This window comes from Vulpes vulpes, chromosome 12 (assembly GCF_048418805.1).
Source record: "Vulpes vulpes isolate BD-2025 chromosome 12, VulVul3, whole genome shotgun sequence".
Lineage (NCBI taxonomy): Eukaryota > Metazoa > Chordata > Mammalia > Carnivora > Canidae > Vulpes > Vulpes vulpes.
The window spans coordinates 134827944-134848829 of record NC_132791.1 but is presented as its reverse complement, the minus strand read 5'-3'; the positions used below and the strand labels follow the sequence as shown (position 1 = coordinate 134848829).

At 51.9% G+C, this 20886-nt stretch overlaps 1 protein-coding gene across 1 annotated transcript; it reads left to right on the top strand.

The window, feature by feature from the left end:
• The first annotated feature begins 4416 nt into the window (after positions 1–4416).
• CCDC42 (coiled-coil domain containing 42) lies at positions 4417–14050 on the top strand. The gene is made up of 7 exons (XM_026005489.2): positions 4417–5074; positions 5343–5448; positions 5700–5804; positions 7373–7570; positions 9997–10218; positions 10342–10500; positions 13774–14050. Exons 1-7 carry the CDS (start codon positions 4992–4994, stop codon positions 13849–13851), a joined length of 951 nt encoding a protein of 316 aa, XP_025861274.1. The 5' UTR covers positions 4417–4991; the 3' UTR covers positions 13852–14050.
• Positions 14051–20886: the final 6836 nt, after the last annotated feature.

The window sequence follows — 20886 nt, the reverse complement described above, 5'->3', positions numbered from 1 at the left end:
GAAACAGAAAGTAGACTGTGGTTGCCAGTGGCTGGCAAGGAGGAGGAAATGGGGATATGTTGATTAATAGGTATAGAGTTTCAGTTTTGTGAGATGATAATGTTCCGGAGATTGGTTGCACAATATAAATATAGTTAACAATCCTGAACAGTACACTTAAAAATGGTTAGGATGGTCAATTTCACATGATGTGTGCCTTACCACAATTTTTAAAAACACAATATTTTAAAATTACAATTCTAAAAATAAATGGGTTGGCATACACTTATAATTTTGAGTGTGGAAGACTTTATTTTTTATTTTTTTAAGATTCTATTTATTTGAGAGAGCATGAGAGAGAGAGTGAGCACACGCACAGCTGAGCAGGGAGTGCCATGTGGGGCTCAATCCCAGGACCCTAGGATCATGACCTGAGCCAAAAGAACCAGCTGAGCCACCCAGGCACCCGAGTGTGGGAGATTTTTTTTTAAACAAACACCAAAGCCACCCCCCTAAAATTAAAAAAAATCAACATATTTGGCTAAATATTTTAAATTTCTATGATAAAAAAAATCAGCAAATTAAAAGGAAAACAAAGAAAATATTTGCAGATGTGTGTTGGGCAGCACTGGTCCTAAGGGAAAGCTATTGTATGGGAGGAGGGAAGTATATTGTGTGTAGTCAGGGGAAATCAAAAATTGAAAAATTAGGATCAGTAGAGAAGACCATCAAAAACGTAGGATTACAATCCAGAATCAATATATCCTATATATTGACATATATTGACATAATCAATATATCTTACATATCAATTATATCCTAAAAATCAGTAAAATACAAAACAATTTCTTAATGCACATCGATATGAACAAGAAACATACAGAAGAAGAAATAGCTATACGTATGAAGAGATGAATAGCCTCATGAATAATTAGGGAAATTAAAACAACAATGAAATATCATTTTCTCCTGACTGGCAAAAAATTTTTAAAGATTGATAATATACAGGAAAATGAAGACTCCATATGCTTTTGGTCAGAATTTAAACTGTCTCCAAAGGCTCACCTGTGGCTTATGCAACTCATTGCATCAAGGCTATATTTTTGCAGCTCTCTCACCAGGGACAGAAAACAGAGCAGTGTCATTTTCATTAGATATCTTGCTATATAATCTACAATTTATATTTAAGACCAATAACCATTTGTAGTTTAAATTTGCAGACTCTTGGACAACCACCAGGTCAATGAAGAAATCAAAAGGAAAGTTAGAAATTATCTCAAGACAAAAATGAGGACAAACTTATGAGATGGACTAACGCAGTACTAAGAGGGAAGTTTAATAGCAATAAATGCCTACAATAAAGGAAAAGAGGGGATCGCTGGGTGGCTCAGCGATTTAGCACCTGCCTTCAGCCCAGGGTGTGATCCTGGAGTCCTGGGATTGAGTCCCACATCAGGCTCCCTACATGGAGCCTGCTTCTCCCTCTGCCCATGTCTCTGCCCCACCGTCCCACCCCCCTGTCTCTCATGAATAAATAAATAAAATCTTTCTTTTAAAAAAATGAAAAAGAAATATATAAAAAAAGAATACTAACTTTACACCTCAAAGGACCAGAAAAAGAAGAACATCACACGAACCCCAAAGTTAGCAGAGGAAAGAAAATAATAAAGATCAGAGCAGAAATAAATATAACAGAGAATAGAAAAAAAATCAATAAAACTAAGAGTTAGTTTAAAAAAATGAAATCAACAAACCCTTAGCTAGACTGAGGGGAAAAATAGAGAAAACCCAAATGAATACAGAAATGAAAGAGGAGACATCACAACAGATGTCTCAGAAATTAAAAGGAATATGGGCTATTATGAGCAATTAGGTGCATACAAATTGGATAACCCAGAAATGGATAAATCCCTGTAAACACAGAACCGATCAACAAGAAATAGGCTTAACAGATAAATAACAAAAAACAAATAAGGTGATTAAACTAGTAATTGAAAACCTCCAAAGAAAAGCCAGGACCCTGATGACCTCATGATCAAATTTTACCAAACATTCAAAGAATTAATACCAAAACCCCTTAAACTCTTCCAAAAAATAGAAGAGGAGAGACACTTTCAAACTCACTTTATGAGGCAAGCGTCTCACACACACACATACCAAACTCAAGGGAAAGACACTCTGAGAGAACTATAGGCCAGTATCTGATGAACATAGATGCAAAAATCATCAATAAAATACTAGAAACCGAATTCAACAACTCATCAAAAACAGAATACAGCAAGACCACATGGTGTTGATCCCTGGGATGCAAGGTTGGTTTAACATGTAAAAAGTGTGAGACACCATATTAACAGAATGAATGATAAAGGACACATGATTGTCTCAATAGATGTAGAAAAAGCATTTGAAAAAAAAAAAAAGCATTTGAGGGGCGCCTGGGTGGCTCAGGAGCCACCTGGTTAGGAGTCCTACTCTTGATTTTGGCTCAGGTTATGATCGGGGGTGGTGATATCAAGCCTTGAGTTGGGCTCTGCACTCAGTAGGGAGTCTGCTTGAAGATTCTCTTTCCCTCTCCCTCTGACCCTCCCTCTGACCCTCCCTCAAACCATCCCACCACAAGCACGTGCTCTCTTCTCTCTCAATAAATAAATAAGTCGAAAGAAAGAAAGAAAAAGAAGAAAGAAAGAAAGAAAGAAAGAAAGAAAGAAAGAAAGAAAGAAAGAGAAGAAAGAAGAAAGAAAAAGGAGAGGCACCTGGGTAGTTCAGTCAGTTAAAAGTTTGCCTTCAGCTCAGATCATGATCCTGGGGTCCTGGGATCCAGCTGCATCTGGCTTCCTGCTCAGCAGGGAGCCTGCTTCTCCCTCTCCCCCTACCCCCACTCCCCTGCCCATGCTCTATCTCTCAAATGAATACATTTTTAAAATCTTTAAAAAATAAAAATAAATGTTTTTAAAAAAGAAAAAGCATTTAACAAAATTAGATCTTGTTAAGCCATTGAAACACTCAGGACCCAAACCAGTGCCCGACCGCGTGCCCAGCACTGTGCTGTTCTGTATGGCAGGATACCACTTTTTAAGATATTAACCTAGATCTTTTATTTTCCTGCTATGTCCCTCCTGACCTTTTGAAGCAGATATTGTCTCAGAGGGAGGCTAGAACGGAGAGAACAGAAATGCCTGCTGTTTCCCAACAGACCTAAGTCCCACAGGAGATTGTACTAGATGTGTCCGAGGCAAATATGGAGACCAACAAGGACTGGGGTGGGGGCAGAGGGCAGGGGAAGCGGGGCTCACCCGGGGAAGGAAGAGGAGGGAGTTCTTTTTTTTTTTTTTTTTTTTTTTTTAGAGGAGGGAGTTCTAAGAATCGCAGACAGCCCTGCATCTTCCCCATGCCCACCCACCCCCCAACCCTGGGGAGGGCAGGGAGACCCCAGAGAGGGCTGGTGGTGGGTGATGGAGAGGAAGGTTCTCATGAGAGGTACGGAGGAAGCAACAGCAAGAGGGATGCACGCGGAGGAGGTGAGGGTGCCCTTAGCTGCTACCTGTGTGCGGTGCGCGGATGTGGCCCCGGGGCCACCTGATTCTATAGATGCACCCGAGGGTGCGTGCGCCCATGCAGCAGGGCGAGAAGCAGGCAGCCCCCTCCTCAAGGGGAAGAAGAGGGGAGAGCCCAAACTGGCTGCGCGAGGCTCCGGGGACAAACAAGGAGAGAAGCATCCCCGTTTGCGGAGCACCTTGCTGGCGCCCTTGTCACCCTGCTGCATCTATTTCCTTGGGGGCGCCCCTGGTGAGATCCATTGCTTGGTGGGGGGAGAGGGTGCTGAGGGTGTGAGGGGGCTGCCCTGCCCTCCCCTGGCCCCGGGGGCACCGGCGGGCTCCAGAGCGGGGCTGGGGAGAAGGGACTGGGGGTGGAGGGGGATGCGGGGCAGCGCCCCCAACCGCGCCTCCCCCTCGGGGCCCGTCGGGGGCCAGCAGGGGGCGCCAGAGGACCGGCGATGCCCCGGGTGGGCTTCCCTGCTCCCCGCTCCCGGAGCCGCCCGGGCCGAGAGGGAACCCCGCCCCGGACCCGGAGCGGCCGCGCCGGCGGGGGACGGAGGGGACGGCGAGCAGCCGGGAGCCGGTGTCCCGCGGCAGCGACGGGAGGGAGGCCGCCGGCGTCACCCTCCCCTCACCCCATCCGCGACTCCTGGGCGCCCACCTCCCATGGGGCCTCGAGTCTGGACACCCCCACCCCCATGAACTTATGCACAGGCCGCTGATGGGATCCAAGGAGGCAGCCCTCATGAGGGACACGTGTCAATATGGGCCGGACACGCCCCAGGGTGTGGCTTTTCTTCCTATTTTGGTGGCACTGGCCCTGGGTTGGCCCCCTCCACGTCCCTGGGGGCGGCGGCCTCTCCGGAACCAGCCTCTCAGCCTATCTCCACGCGCCTCCCTCGCCCCCCATCTGGTTCTCAAGCTCGGCCCCCTCCCACCCTGCCTCCTTGTCTTGTGGGCCATCTGTCCCATCCCCGCCCCTGGCTCACCCTCACACACACCCCTGATCCGCCCAGGACAGCCTTCCACCAAAGCCCCCCTTCTTGGGCCATGGGCACCCACACCCTGACCTCCCAGGCCTGGATGCCAGCATCTCATCAGGCCCAGCTTCTCCCGGGGGTTCCTGGGGTGAGGGTGGGGAGGGGGGTGGAAATGCAGGAGCAGAGCCAGGATTCCAGCAGGCCCAGGGTCAGCGGGGACAAGGGTCAGAGAGCAAAGCCGGGTTCCACAGCTGGTCCACAGAACCAGGATGCCGGTTGCCAGGTAACCAGATCTCCCTTCACTTCCCACCACATCATCCTGAGCAGGGATCCCAGCCTCCAGCCGCCTTTGCCTTTCCCGAGGCCCTCAGACCCCCCATCCTCCGTGGGACCCTGCGAAGCAGGAGGAAGGGAGAAGTGAGAGCCCAGCCACACCCCTGGGCCACCGTGTGACTGCGGGGACCCGGTGCTGGGGCACCACTAGGCCAGCAGCACCATGAGCCTGGGCATCATGGAGGAGGAGGACCTCGCTGAGTACTTTCGGCTGCAGTATGGGGAGCGCCTGTTACAACTGCTGCAGTGAGTGTCTCAGGGCTGGGGCCTCCCACAGCCCGCTCCCAGCCTGTCCCCTCTCCCCCCCATAACCCCATACCCCAAAGCACCTGCCTCCTCACCCCAGCACCAATCCACTGCCGCCACCCTCACCCCCAGCCCTGGGGTGCTCCCAGGATGCCAACCCAGCCCTCCCCATGCCACCGCTCTCCCTCACGTGGGGGATGGGGGGATGGGGCCCCTCGCCTCCTCTCCCCGGGGTGCTCAGAACCCACCTGCTCTCTCACCTGCGCAGGAAGTTCCCCAACATTGATGAGCAGTTGGAGTCCCCATCCATCCGGCTCCTGGAGAAGAAGAAGGAGGCCAAGATCATGCACCGAGCCATGGAGCAGAAGAAGGAGGTGGGGACTCAGGAGTGCAGTGAGGGAAGGGCCCCCCTGGAGCCTCCCAGTTCATGGGTGGCAGTGGCTGGAGTGGGGGGATCCTGGGTGAAGCTTCTGTGTTCTCTCTGGGGAGAGAAAAAGGATCTGAGCCTTGGAGGCAGCAGGGTCCCGGGACGCCCTGCTCTGAAGCCGGGGTGAGGTGGAAAGTGGGCGGCCTGGGGGCAGAGGTGCAGGGGGCCCCCTGACCTCTCCGCTCCCCCTGCCCCAAGACGTTTCAGCGCAGGATGGAAACGCTGAACCTGCGCTGGGAGGAGCTGGGCATCAAGGAGGCTCAGCTGAAGGCCCACATCCAGAAGTTTGAGCAGTTCATCCAGGTATGAGGGGCCCCCACCCTGCAGATAGCCCCTCCTCTCTCCTCCCCCCTCCTCTCTCTCTCCCCTTTCTCTTTCTATCCACCTGTCTCCTTCCCCCTCCCCCCTTTCCCTCCCCTTCTCCCTCCCCCTCCTTCCTACCCCCTCCTTGCTTTTACTGACTCCTTACCCTGAGTTAGCATCTCTTCACTGTTCAGCAAGGCCTGGGGCTTCTCTTAAGTCCCCGCTCATCACTGTTTGCCATTTCCTGTCTCCCTGTCGCTTTGAGCCCTTCTAGACTGCGCTTCCCCATCTTCTTGCCTGTGCCTGGCACCTACAGTGTCTCTGGGGACTGAAGGCATGGGTGGAGGATGACAAGTGAATGCACCTGCCACTGTCAGGGCTCGGCAGGCGGGGGTACAAAGATGAATCAGACAGGGTTTCAGTCCCGGGCACACACCCCCCCCCACCCCTCTGCCCTTGCACTGAGGGTCCAGGCAGGGGTTGGTGGAAGGACCAGGCACCAGAGTCCAGCCAGAGACAACTCTCTATCAGGCCTTAGCAGAGCGATTTGACCATCCAGATTTCTCTAGACCGGCTCCCGCTGGCCCTGATAGAGCCTGAAGGGCCTGGCCCAGCTCCGGGGGGTGGGGTGGGGTGTCCCTGGCCTCTGCCCCGGGGCAGGGAGCATACTCTTAACAGTGCCTGTCTCAGTCTGCACCTACTCCAGGTGGGAGAGGAAGCTGACGGGCCTAGTACGGCCTAGCACGTTCTCCAGGGGCCCGAGCCTTCGGAGAAAAGTAGTGGAGCATGTGCGGAGCGGCAGGAGATGGGGGGTGAGAGCTTCTCCAACAGCTGCCAGAGGCCCAGCAGCCTGGAAATCCTGGAAAACTGGTCCAAATACGGACCCCCCAAGAGTCTCTCTTTGCTTTCAGCAGGCCTTGGGGTAGGGATGGGTGCCAGCAACTGAATTTTACAAAAGCTCCCCAGGGGGTTGTGACACATAATTGGACTTGAAAGCCGCTGGTTTAGGGGATCTTTGGTTCTCTCCTGGGCTCCTGGGGCACAGAGCAAATCCTCCCTGTGCCTTCTCCCCCTGCCTCCAAGGGTCCTCTATCAGTGTGGCATCACTAGAGCCCTTGAAGAGGAAGAGGCGCCACACGAGTGCACGGTGAGGGGTGCACGTGCCCCCTGACCATGCGGGAAGGACTTTGCAGAATGAAGGAGAACGAGGTGTCAGTCTGGTTGCCGGAGCTGAGCCTGGTGTCTTTCTTTGAAGACATCAGTCACCTGTACCACCTGCTGCGGCCTCAGCCTGATGCCAGTCTGAGCCATGGGAATGGGTTCTCCGGAGTGGCCCTTGCCCTGCAGGGCTGCCTCCTGTCCCCCCTCCCTGGGGCTGGAGCACTGTTGCCCCAGCTCTTGAAAAAGAGGGGCTCGAGCCTCTCACTTCTGCAGTTGGAGAAATTTCGGTCCCATGTACCAAATCGGGAGAAAATTCAGGCCTCCTGGCCCAGTGATCCCTGCCTTCCCGGGCAGACCGAGGGGAGGACAGGGCCAGCGTCCCACCGGTGCCACCTCTTCCGCCCCAGGAGAACGACCAGAAACGGATCCGTGCCCTGAAGAAAGCCAACAAGGAGCGGGAGCTGAAGAGACAGCGGGTGCGCGAGCTGGCCAAGGCCAAGCAGGAGATGGCGGCCCTGAGGCTGGAGCACCAGAAGCTGAGCATCAAGCTGCAGGACTACTCCATTTTCAACAAGTACCTGGAGAAGGTGGTGGAGAACTCAGAGGTGAGCGGTCCCTCACTGTGCACTTTTCTCCCTGGGCAACTCTTGGGGCCTCCCCCGGATGCCTCTCACGTCCCCGTGTGACCACAGCAGGCAGGGACCCTTACCGGGGGAGCCAGGTGCGGGGTGTTGATCAGGTGCCAGGGGTGGGAGGATGGACAGCTTTCTGAAGTTCCAGCAGTTTCCATATGGAACTAATGTGTGTTCTAGCGTATATGGGGCCCAAATCTGTGTTAGGTCATCTGTGCTAAGATACTACCTGTTGCACCCACATGGTCCACTCATAATGGGGCGGGGCAAGCCAGGGAGACCACGTATCAAAGCAGCAAGTAAATGATAAGACAGGACTCAGATTCAGACCTGCGAAAAGGTGCGTCTCATGACCGTGGAGCTTGGCCTGAGTCTGGCTCTGAGCTTCATGCCCCTTCCGCCCGCGGTCTGGAGTCCCCAGCTCAGTTCATCAGCTTCCTGGCCGCGGAGGCCAGTCCTGCCCCTGGCGTGGCCTTCCCACCCACAGCCAGGCCCCGAACCCGAACCCAGGCCTCATCCTAGCTGCCTCCTCCTCCTCCCTCCCTGCAGCCATCAATCAGCAGATCTGGTCTATTCTGCCTCCTAAGTATTTCTGGAATTCGGCCCCTGCCCTTTCCTCATCCAGACCCCCGATGTACCTCATCCGGAGTTCAATGCTGCCTTATTCCTGGCCGCCAGCCTGTCCCACGGTCGACAGCCAGTGTGATCCCTCACCCCTCTTCCTCTCTCTTTCCTTCTTTTTTTTTTTTTTTTTAAGATTATTTATTGATTTTTTCATGAGAGACACAGAGAGAGAGGCAGAGACACAGGCAGAGGAAGACGCAGGCTCCCTGCGGAGACTCGATCCCAGGATCCCAGGGATCACACCCTGAGCCAAAGGCAGATGCTCAACTGCTGAGCCACTCAGGCACCCCTGCTTCCTAAAATCCTTTAACAGAGGACTCTACACTCCTCCTCAGGGGTGACTGGGCATTTTTTTCTACTTCCTCCAGGTGGATCTGTCTCTCCCCATCTTGAATGCAGGCTATTCATATTAAGCTCTCCTGGGCATCTTGAATTCACCACACGCACGGTCATCTGTAGACGGGCTGCTCCCTCTACCTGGGCTGCTCCCTCTACCTGTCCTCACCTTCCCCCACCTGTCTTTGGCTGGCCAGCTTCGGTTCATACCTCTGGTCTCATTTCAGCATCCTTTCTCTCCTGCCGGGAAGCCTTTCCTGGCTGTTCCCAGCTCCTCCGTGGGTGGCCCTTCCCCGCAGGAGCATATCCATGGAAAGGCCAGGAGGGCCGTTCCGGGAACGCCAGTCTATCACTGGGAATGGCAGGAGATGCAGCGAGCACTCAGGGAGTGTCCCCTGGGTGGCTGGAAGGCACACTTTGATCAACCCCTGGGGAGGTGAGTTGGTGTCCTGGAACTGGCGCTCACACCACCCTCTACAGAGGGAGGGTGCCCGGCCTGCGAGGTCAGGTCAGAGTGTCGTGGCTCCGGACCTGGCAGGCCACCTGTCCCGCTGGCACCGTCTACAGCCCCCACCAGAGGGGGACCTCAACGAACGTGAACAAATACCAGAAAGCCTTATGCTGAAGATGTCACCAGGGTCGGACCAGCCCCACCCCATCATAGATAGGGCTTATCAGTCTGTGTTATAACTCTTTCCCTGTCTGTCCTCCCTCCACACCACCCCAAGGGTAGTGTCTGGCTTTCTTATCTCCTGCTCTGTCCCTAGCACTGAGCTTATGGCATGGCCTATAAGTGGTTCTCTGTACATTCTTGTTGGATGTAATTATTTCCTTAGGAGATGTCTCATGCAGCTCCTCAACCCCCAAACCCCAAACTCCAGCCAGCAGTCCTCTAGAATCACCTGGGGCAAGGGGGGCCTTTAAAAAGTTTTTTTTTTTTTAATTTATTTATGCATGCACGAGAGACAGAGAGAGAGAGAAGCAGAGACACAGGCAGAGGGAGAAGCAGGCTCCCTGCAGGAAGCCCAATGGGGGACTCGATCCCAGGACCCCGGGATCACGACCTAAGTCACACAGTGCCCCGAGGGGATCTTTTTGGAAAATTCAGGCACCAGGGACCACCTCCAACCTCTTTATTAAAATAAATCTCTTGGAGGTAGAGCCAGACTTGTGTCCTTTTTAAAGCTCCCAGGTGACCCCCAACATGCCCACCGAGGACCCCAGCTCCAGCTGTACCTGCCCGGAACACACGTCCCATGGCCATACTAACCCAGGAGGGTGAACAGGTGGACACCAGTATCCTTCGACTTTGGAATAGGGTCTCCAAGCTAGGCTAGGCAGAGGCATCTCAGCAGGGAGTCGCAGGGGGTGGTCCTTCATCAGCCCCAGGGGGTGGGGGGCAGCAGTGCAGTGAGCGGAGCTCCCCCTCCCCTCTGCAGTTCGAGGAGATCCATGAGGTGATTTCACGCTACAAGACGCTGGTAAGCATGCACCAGGACCTCATGCAGTCAGCGCAGGAGGGCCAGGAGAAGATCGAGCGGGCCAAGGCGAGGCTGGCGCGCTACATGGAGGAGAAAGATGACGAGATCCTGCAGCACAACAACGAGCTGGCACGTCTACAGATGCGCTTCGACCGAGCCCGCAGTGATGTCATCATCTGGGTGAGCACAGGGGCCCAGGGGGGCTGGGGGCTCCAGGGCGGGGCGGGGGGAGGGGACAACGATGGCACGCATGCACACACACCTATGTCCCCTGCTCACGTCCCGGCCCCACCCGCTCCACAGGAATCTCGCTGGGCACACATCCAGAACACTGCAGCCAAGAAGACCCTCTTGCTTGGCACCATTAAGATGGCCACACTGAACCTTTTCCAGATCGTGAGCAAGCAGCTGAAGGAGACCACCACTGTGTCCCTGGAGGACACACACAAACAGCTGGACATGGTAAGAGGGGGCGCAGCCCCCCCCCGGGTCTACTGAGCCACAACAATTGGCCATCGGCCCAGCTGGGAAGAATGAACCCCCCAGAGTTAAATTAAATTCTTGAATTTAACAAGGATCGGAGTCACCTCGGGGCTGGAAAGTGTTGTCGAGCCCCACCTCCAGAGTGTCTGACTTAGTAGGTCTGAGATGAGAACCCACAAATTCCCATTTTTCAACAAGTTCCCAGGTGATGGTGCTGGTCTGGGTTCTGCCCTTGGAGAACCACCGCGTAAGCGCTAAGACCCTCTTGACTGCACTCAACATGGGCAGTAGCAGGGACCCATTGTTAAATCCAGTCCTTGTGCCAAACAGCCCTACTGACTTCTGGAGAGAGGCTGAAGGCTCGTGTCCGAGGCCCACTCTTTGGGAAAAGAGAAAAATGGGGAGTGAGGTGGGAGGGAAAATCAGCAACTTTAGTAGTAACTTAAAGGAAATAACCAAAATAAACCTTCTCACCATATGATTCAAAGCTGTTTGATGCTATACACATGCACGACCCCAAACCATCTCACTTCTGACCACAGGTGCACATATCCCACAGTTTGGGCAACTCCGTACAGGCAGATGCATTAGCCATGCTTCTCGTGACATGTGGAGAACCATGACTAATTCTTCATTCCTTTGGCAAAAGCCCGGGGCTCTGCTGTGAAATTACAGAATGTGAGCTCCAGAAGGCTGAGATTTGTCATTGTCTTGTTTCTAACTGTGTCTCCGTGTCTAGAACAGTGCTTGGGACACAGTAGGTGCTCACTAAGCAGCGAATAAATATGAAACACAAGCCAATAAAAGCCATGGATGACGGGAAGGTACTTCACCTGTTTGACAACAACAAGAAAGTAAAACATGGGGACACCTGGGTGGCTCAGAGTTAAGCGTCAAATACTTGATTTCAGATGGGGTTGTGATCACAGGGTCATGAGGTCCAGCCCCGTGTCAGGCTCTGCGCTCAGTGCGGGGTATGCTTGAGATTCTCTCTCTCCCTCTCCCTCTGCCTCTCCCCCCGCCCCCCGCTTGCACACTTGTGCTCTCTCCCTCTCTCAAATAAATAAATAAATCTTTCTTAAAAATAAAAAAAACCAAAGCTCACGAAATGTAAAGGATATTACCCACTGAGCAGCCCAGAAGAGGGATTTCCCCAAACCAGACAATCAGCCTGCAGCTCCAAGTATGTAGAGCAGAACTATTGACAGTGGAAGGCGATTAATAAGAAACTTGTTCCACAAGTTGAGCAATCCTCAAACTTTTTGCTATCAGGAGGCCTGTACACTCTTAAAATTTACTGAAGAGCAAACACCCACCCCCACCAAGAGCTTTTGTTTGTATGACTTATGCTGTTGATATTTACCATGTTAGAAACTCCAACAGAAAAATTAAAGATAATCCATTTTTCAACGACGACAGGAAGCATGCTTGATGGAAAACTACATTTTCAAAAAATTACTTTGTGGGACAAGGGGCACTTTTGCAAATCCACTTAATGGCTGGCTTCATGGACAACAGGTGGGTTCTCCCATCTGCTTCTGCATGCATCCTGGTGGTGACAAAGCCATGTCATGGAAACACCCCACTCTGGTAAAGGCCACTCTACACTCATGAGAGAACAAGAGAGAAAAAGACAAATAATGTATTTGTATTATCGGATTGCCCCTGCAGACCCCTGTCTCCAGTATTGGGGTCTCAGGGACTTGTGGATCCTCGCCTTGAACTATTGTGACGCAGGATGGGGCAGGAGGTGGCCACCTCCAGCTCCCTGACCCGCCCAAGCATTCCCTGCCCACAGCCTGGCTCCCAGTCCATCCCCTGCAGATTTTGAGCTAACTCCCTCTTAACCTCCATCTGTAGCTACAAGAACACTTCCTGTTGCTCAAGTTATTTTTAAAATATCCCACCCCATCGCCATAGGATGGGAGCCTATCGACAGACGTACGCATGATCAACTAGGCTGAAAAAATGAAAAACCAAGGACCTGGGAAAACCGGAGTTGCAACCTCATGTCAAGGCCCAAGTGAAAAATACACACTGTGGATTCTTGGATCGTAAAGGACAGTAGCTCCACAGAGTCAGTAGCTGGTTGTGCATCGTCTGGTAACAAGAAGAAAAAGCAACACGTGGTTCCTGTACTGACATGAGAAAATGTAGATATGCTCAGAGCAAATGTCTCCCAGTGCTTCAGTCTGATTGAAATCTCCCAAGGAGGCTGCGGAGACTCCCAGTGCAGGATGTGCCCAACAACATCCCTAAGATACATCCAAGCACAGGTTCTGGAAGGCAGCCACTTCCCTAGAGTGAGGAACATGGTGCCTCAGTACAAGTTAGGAAACACGGTTCTGCCAAAGGCCTGAGAATATTTGAATTCCACGTCCTGTGTCACGGAAGGCCAGGCATTAGCCCTGAACGCAGCCCAGCCCAAGCTGTCCGAAGCAGCACTTTCCAAACTGTGCTTGGCAAATCCTAGGACCCCCAAAGGTGGGTACATCTCCAGTGGTGGAATCGAAGGAGTCCATGGGCTGATACGTTTGCAAAACTCTCAGCGAAGCAAAGTCAGGTGGTCTTCACACACAGGACTTTGCTGTCTTTGCTATGGTTCTGCTCTGAGTTTCCAAGCAGATAATGTTTCTGAAGCTAATTTGACCACAGAACCCTTTGCGTGGGTGTCTGAGAACTTTTTTTTTTTTTTGAGATTTTATTTATTTATTCATGAGAGACACAGAGAGAGAGGGGCAGAGACACAGGAGGAGGGAGAAGCAGGCTCCATGCTGGGAGCCCGACGTGGAACTCGATCCCGGGACTCCAGGATAGTGCCCTGGGCCAAAGGCAGATGCTAAACTGCTGAGCCACCCAGGGATCCCCCTGTGACTGCCTTCTTTTTTTTTTTTTTTTTAATTTTTTTAAATTTTTATTTATTTATGATAGTCATAGAGAGATAGAGAGAGGCAGAGACACAGGAGGAGGGAGAAGCAGGCTCCATGCACCGGGAGCCCGACGTGGGATTCGATCCCGGGTCTCCAGGATCACGCCCTGGGCCAAAGGCAGGCGCCAAACCGCTGTGCCACCCAGGGATCCCTGTGACTGCCTTCTTGAGGCCACTTTCCCTTATTTGACGATTATTCTGGTTGAAGTATCAGGCTTAGCAGACTGGAAGGCACACAGTGAAGGCTGGGACATGGTCTGTTTGGGGATGGATGGCGTGGCCTGTTGCCCGGCGGGCTAACTCTGGTCCTCTTGCCTTGTTAGATCCAGCAATTTATCCAGGATCTGTCAGACATCTGGGCAGAGGTGAGGAAGAAGGAACAGCAGCAAATCCGGGTTTAAGGCTGCAGTTCTAGAATGTTCTGAGACAGCGACTCAGAAAGACTAAGTTCCTGGTGAGCTTGTGGTCCCATTAGCCCAGCCCAGCCTTCTGGGACCCCTTTTGTCGTTCTGCTAGCGAACACCCTGTGCTATGTCCCCCATCAGGCCTCCAACCATCCCCATCCCTGAGCATTAAATTCTGTAAGATGATTGTTTCTAAGTTCTGTCTCTTTTTGGTTTATTCACGGGGAAGACAATCCACCGAGGGGAGAAAACCACGCCCTCTTGAAGCTGGCCACTGAGGTAGTCTGAGGACTAGAAAAACAAACTTCAGGCCTGGCATCTCCTAGGCCTTGGGCTTGCACACGGACATAGACCAGCAGCAGGATGAGTACATAGGACCCTTCTTTCCTCTATCACTCAAAAACAAAAAAAAAATTTTTTTGCTCCCTCAGCCAGTCTGCTTCTCAGAAGGTGGGAGCATTGTTCCTTCTCCACCAAAGCAGATAGCGGAGCAGATCCAGAGGGTCTGCGGGATCCCCGCTGAGAGCACTGGGGGCAGCAGGTAGCCCTCATTTTTATACACCTGGAGACACCACCTTACAGGAGCACAGCAACAGTGGCACCTGTGAGCTTATTAGAAATGCAAATGTTCAGGCCCCGCCCCAGACCAGAGAGTCAAACTCTGGAGGGTGGGACCCAGTCACCTGGGCTCGCTCTTTTCTTTTCTTCTTTCTTCCTTCTTTTTCCTTTCCTTTCCTTTCCTCTTCCTTTCCTCTTCCTTCTTTCCCCCTCCCTTCCTCTTCCTTTCCTTCCTTCCTTCCTTTCTTTCTTTCTTTCTTTCTTTTCTTTCTTTCTTTCTTTTCTTTCTTTCGATTTTTATTTTATTCATGAAAGACACAGAGAGAGGCAGAGACACAGGCAGAGGGAGAAGCAGGCTCCCTGCGGGGAACCCTATGTGGGACTCCATCCCAGGACCCTGGGATCACACCCTGAGCGGAAGGCAGACGCTCATCCATTGAGCCACCCAGGTGCCCCCACCTGAGCTTTTTAATAAGCCCTCCAGGTGATTCACCTGGCCCAGGGCTTGAGTGGGAGAAGCTGGATGCCCCTCCTCTGCAGGAGGGTATAGCAGTTCTGGCCTCCGTGACTGAGTGCAAGCTGGTGTGCGCTTCATGCTGGGTCCCCCAAACCTCCCACAGAGCCTCCCCGGGACCCCCACGCCCCCTTTCTGGAAACACCCAGGAAGAGAAACTTGGAGAACTACAGAGCAGCCTGGCCGAGCTGCCCTGGCCCCAAGCATCCACACTGTGTCTCTGTCACAGGTGAGGGCTAGGGCGGTGGTGTTCCTGGCCAAAGGGACTTCTCTCTGGAAGGGGCAAGAGGCAGAGGCCCTCTCGAAAACCCGGGATGGCGAGTTCTGGGGCTGGTGCTCATCGGGGAATGGGTAGAGACTCCCGCCAGAAGGAGAATGGGCATCAGGGCCCTCCAGAAACGGGTTTGGGGGTGAAGGGTGTGCCTCTAAAATAGCTTCCTCTCACCTGTGAGCCTCCTGGGCTATGTCCTGGGAGGTGGGAGAGGGTGCAGGGCACACCATTCCCCCAACCCCACCTCCAGACGCAAATCCCCCCTGGTTTCTGCTGTGTCCGAGAGGGGGTCGAGATGTCTAGACTGCCAGGACTGAACCCACTTCCTGGGAGGCCTAGGGTCCCCTCAGCCCTGCCCCAGGTCCTTTCCCTCCTTCTCCTTCCCCCCTCCTTCCCATCCTCCCTCCTCCTTCTCTCTCCCCCTCCTCCTCCATCCCCCTCCATCCTCTCCTTCCTCCCTCTTTCTTTTCCCTCCCCCTTCCCTCCCTCTTCTGCCTCCTTGCCCCCATCCCTGCCCCTCTATCCCCCTTACCCCTCCTCCATCTCTCTCCTCCCCTTCCTCCTCCTCCCTCTCCTTCCTCCCCTCCCTCCTGCTCCTCATCCTTGGAGTATCAGGTTTCCTGCTTCACTGAAATGGGGGGAACTGTAAAGAGTCACACTTCTAATCTCTGCGATCACACCCAGGCTTATCTTACCCGACACGTGTTCACACACATGTGTGTATATGTCACTCTGATACTACCGTACTTTTTCAGGTTTCAAAAAGGGGCCCAGGCCCAGCCGGGGAGGAGAAATTCTGTGGGTCTAGGCAGATTTCTTGATTACAGGCAAAGCCACAAATCCACAAACTCCTTCCCAAGCCCACAGACGAGGGCAGAGCACATGCAGAAAGCCCAGAGATCCTCCTGAACTTCCCACTGAGGAGTGGCAGGGGGCAGCGGCTATGGACAGACCCTTGCTCCTGCCCCCAGGCACTTCAGCCCTGGGCCCTGGACCCACAGAAAGAAGCTCATGCCTGCCTGTTCAGGGCAGACTTGGGCTCCCAGACACATGAGGTCACCTTCCAAGAAAAAGATGGAGTGGAGGACCTGATGAGAGCATCCCCAGCAAGAAAAGACACCATCTCTTTAAAGCAGAAAGAACTGATTAGTTCCAGAAATGAGTGGTTCTCATCAGCAAAGGCAGGAAGTTAGGGCTCTGGGTGTTTTATGGGTAAAGGGAGGCAAGAGGAGGGGAGACCTCTGCAGGCTCCCTCTCTGTGCTGGAACATACCATTCCTTGCTGAACCTGCTCACTCTTCCAGATGGAAAGGAGGGGAGGAGGTAGGATGGAGGAGGGTGGCCTCTGTGTGAAGGAGCCCAGCCCAAATGCACCCAGGCAGATGACTCCTCCTGTCTGCCACATGGAAGGCCATGCCATACACACACCCCGAAGGCCAGAGGTGAAAGCTTTTTGGAGCCATCTCTGTCTCTCCCCAGCTGCTGGAGAGTCCGTGCTTCTATGAGATTAGCTTTTGGCCTTTGGGATCAGACCCGCCCTCACACAGACTCTAATTACCCTCTATGCCCCTTCCCAGACTCCAGGCTGGGGTTCCCACATCTTTTGTGCAAACTGGAGGTGCTCTGAAACCTTCTGGGTTTCTCTTCCCCTTCTCCCACACAGACGGCCATGGCACTGGCTGAGTGGAGGCCTCACCTCAGGAAATTCACCCTCAAAGGCCTGACGTTTCCCATTCCCAGTGCTTTCCACCTCTGGAACTTTTAACGTTTTGACATTGAGGCAGCTCCCAGTGTAGACCAGGAGTGATTAGAGGGCAAGTAGCCATTTTAGGAATTTCATGAGGACATGAGTTGGATTTAGAAACATCCAACAGAGTGAAGCTAACTGTGTGGAGATGCAAATTAATTGTATTAGTTTTCCTGTGTGTGTAATTTGTCCACAGACCTAGAGCCTTAAACCAACACCCACTAATTACCCCACAGTGACAGGCCAAAAGTCCACAGACGCAGCCGGGCTCTCTGCCCAGGACCCTAAGGACCAACATCATGGTGTTGGTTGGGTCAGGCCCTTACCTGGAGAGTCTAGGGAACAACCCACTTCAAGCCTCTTCAGGTTATTGGCAGAATCCAATGCCTTGCAACCGTAGATCTGAGGTCCCCATGTCCTTGCTGGTTGCCAGCTCTCTGACAAGAGACCATCCACATTCCTTGTCATATGCCATGTCCTCCATCTTCAAGCATGACAGTGGACTCGTCATGCTGTAGACCCTCCTGACTTCCTCTTCCAAACCCAACCGTAGAAAACTCTCTGCTTTTAAAGGGCTTATGATATTTGGTTAAACCCATCCAGATGATCTCCCTTTTGTCATAGAACGTGGGAATCACACCAGGGAGTGAAGGTCATGGGCGCCATCTTAAAACTTAGCATTTCACACTGATCAAGACATCAAAACACCTTGAGAAAGGAGGGGGGTGTTGTAATGTGGGGGGTCACAGGCCAAGACGAGGTATGGAGAGAAGGAAACCTTTCAGATGTGCACCTAACCCAACATTTATGTTGGGGCTTACTGCCTACTATGGGGTCAATAAATGGACATGAGTCAGTTCGGGAATCTCCTAATATTTCATGAAGTTTTTATATACATGCATGTACAGATTTTTCATGAGTGAGGGATTGGGGGTAGAGGTGAGAGAAAGTCCACATCTTTCAGTAGATTTTTCTAAGAATCTTGACATAACAAGATTAGGAGGTACTGCTTTTTTTTTTTTTTTAAGATTTTATTTATTCATGAGAGACACAGAGAGAGAGGCAGAGACACAGGCAGAGGGAGAAGCAGGTTCCCTGTGGGGACCCCGATGTGGGACTCAATCCCAGGACCCCGGGATCATGCCTGAGCTGAAGGCAGGTGCTCAACCACTGAGCCACCCAGGCGTCCCAGGAAGTACTGCTTTTTAAAAAATGAACAGCTTTATTGAGAATTCATATACCATATAACTCCTTCATTTAAAGTATACATTTCGATGATTTTTAGTATGTCAACAGACGTGTGTGACCATTTCAGACATTTCCATCCCTCCTCCCCAAAAAACCCATCATACCTGTTGGCAATCCTTCCAGTTTTCTCCCAAACCTCTAGTGCTGGGCAACTAATAATCTACTTTCTATTTCTCTGGATTTACCTATTCTGAGCACTTCATATAAGTGGAACACACTAGGTTGTCTCTTGTCTTTGGCTTCATTTACTTAGTACGATGTGTTCAAAGTTCATCCGTGCTATAGTGTGAATGAATGCATCATTCCTTTTTAAAGCTGAATAATATTCCATTACATAGATATACCACATTTTACCAACCCAGTCATCAGTTGATGGGCATTTGAGTTGTTTCCCCCTTTGAGCTACTGTGTGTGAGCGATGTTGCTGTGAACATTCTCATACAAGGTTCTCTGTGGACATAGGTTTTTATCTCTCTTGGGTTATATTCCAGGAATGCAATTGCTGGTTCATATGGCAACTCTGTTTACCCTTTTTTAGGAAGTGCTAAACCGTTTGAAATGACTTCATTTTGAGATAACCTAGGGGCACTTTCATTTCAAGGATTAATGGCAAGTTGGCAAAAAGGACAGCCAGCTGGCAAGGAAGAGTCAGAAGAAAAACCAGGATTTGATGAGACAATGACCCAGGGCACAGTAGGAGATTGATGACTATAACACCCATTTACGGGCTGTCCAGTCTCCAAGGAAGGGGGCTGGACCATGAGGTAGGGGCCAGGCAGCCCCCCAGCCCTATCTATAATTCCCTTCACAGCCCCCACATGCACCACCCATCTTCTCCACCCTCCATCTCACACTTGGGCTTCAGAACCCCCATGCCAATCGACAAAGAGTGATGTCATTGAGTGCCTCCTATTTGCCAAGCGCAGATAGAAAGGAAGACGACAGTTTAGCAAACCATTGGTGTGCATTCTGCCTCTTGGGGTTTATGGTCTCTTGGGAGAGACATTGAAGCAGTGGTTATAAATACTTAAATAACTAAATAACGATCAGTGCTCAGCTGTCAAGAGGTATTGGATTCTGAACTCACATAAGGGGGTAAAGAACCAACCAAGCCCTTCCGAGGAAGCTGTGTAATGTTGAAGAAGAGATGTAGAGATGACTATGACGGTTTTTAGCCAGATGATGGTGGGAAGCGGGTGGGAGTTGAGTAAGGTTGTCCTAACACAAAATGGGAACACCCTGGGTCTGAAAGGGATGGCTCAGAAGGCTGGTGTCACTGGACCAGGGAGAGGCAGGGTGGAAAACAGGCAGGGCTGAATCACGCTGAGGCTGTTGGGGAGGTCTTTCCAAGGATCTTGTTCTTTATTCCAGCCTGAAGAGCATGTAGAGGGTTTTATTAAAGAAAAAAATTAAGCACAAGAGGCCAAAGGTTGAGCTCAGAGTAGAAGTTTGTTTTTTGTTTGATAGTGAGAGGCTTAGAAATACATTTGGGGTGGGAGGGTAGGCCTGGGGGCTCAGTCGGGTGAGCATCTGACTTCAGCTCAGGTCATGATCCCGGGGTCCTGGGATTGAGCCCCGAGTTGGGCTCCCTGCTTGGAGGGAAGCCTGCTTCTCCCTCTCTCCCCTCCATACCCCCGCTCATCTTTGCACTCTTTCTTTCTCTCTCTCTCTCTCAAATAAATAAATGGAAAGAAAGAAGCCAACCTACCCACCCGGTGTGGCACAGAACCGAGGATCCAGAGAATGAGGTTTGGGGGACAAGAAAAGGAGTTGATCTTTAAACCTGCAAAAGCAAAGCCCGCAGACCTCTGTCCTACGCTAGAAAGGCAAGTCTGACCAAATCTGAGCCTCATCAGGTGGGCGCAGGGTCTCAGCCCCACCAGATGGAGCACCTTCCCCAGGGGGCCGCCCCCTGTTGGATGCCAGGCAAGGTGTCTGGCTCAGTATGACGGCTCACACTCGTCTTAGCAGGTGCCAGACCTGCACTGCTGGCCACGGTCTACACGGCGAGTCCATTTTAAGCCAGGGAGGAGCGTGGTCCGACGTGCCCTCAGAAAAGATGGTTCTGCCTCCTGTGAGTGTAGAATAGACTGGATAAAGCACAAAGGAGGGTGGCAGGGGGGGCTGCAGGGAGACTATCCTGCTAACCGATCTTTTTTTTTTTTTAACTTAGAAAAAAATTATGACTGCTGTTTAAATACGAAATGCATGCCTCTTAAAAATTGCATTGAGCTCATCCATGGAAAGAACCAGAGTGACGTAAAACCCAGTTCAAAGGAGAATTTAAAGAATAGACACATATAGAGACGGTCTGGAGAGCCGAAGTTACTTTGCTTATAGATGCAAAAAAATGGTTGAATGGTTGGTGCCACAGGACAGAAGCCAATTGCATCTTCCGTGTACCAAGTTCACTCGAATTTCTATGCCCAGGAATCATCATCTGCGTCGCCTCTGTAAGGGAACTTCCGTCTCTACGGGGTTGCAGAATAGAGTCCTGATTTTCCCTGCTTGAAAGCTGGTCACAAATGTCACCGACAGCCTGGGGCTGTTGCAATGGTCTTGGCAGACCTGGACTTGTGCGGAGGATCTACGGGAAGTAGACCCCAGTGGGGTGTTGCAGTGGGACTGGGGTGAGCAGTGTCCACACATCCCTGCCCCCACCCCCACCCCCCGCTCTCCATGGCAGATTCTGAGA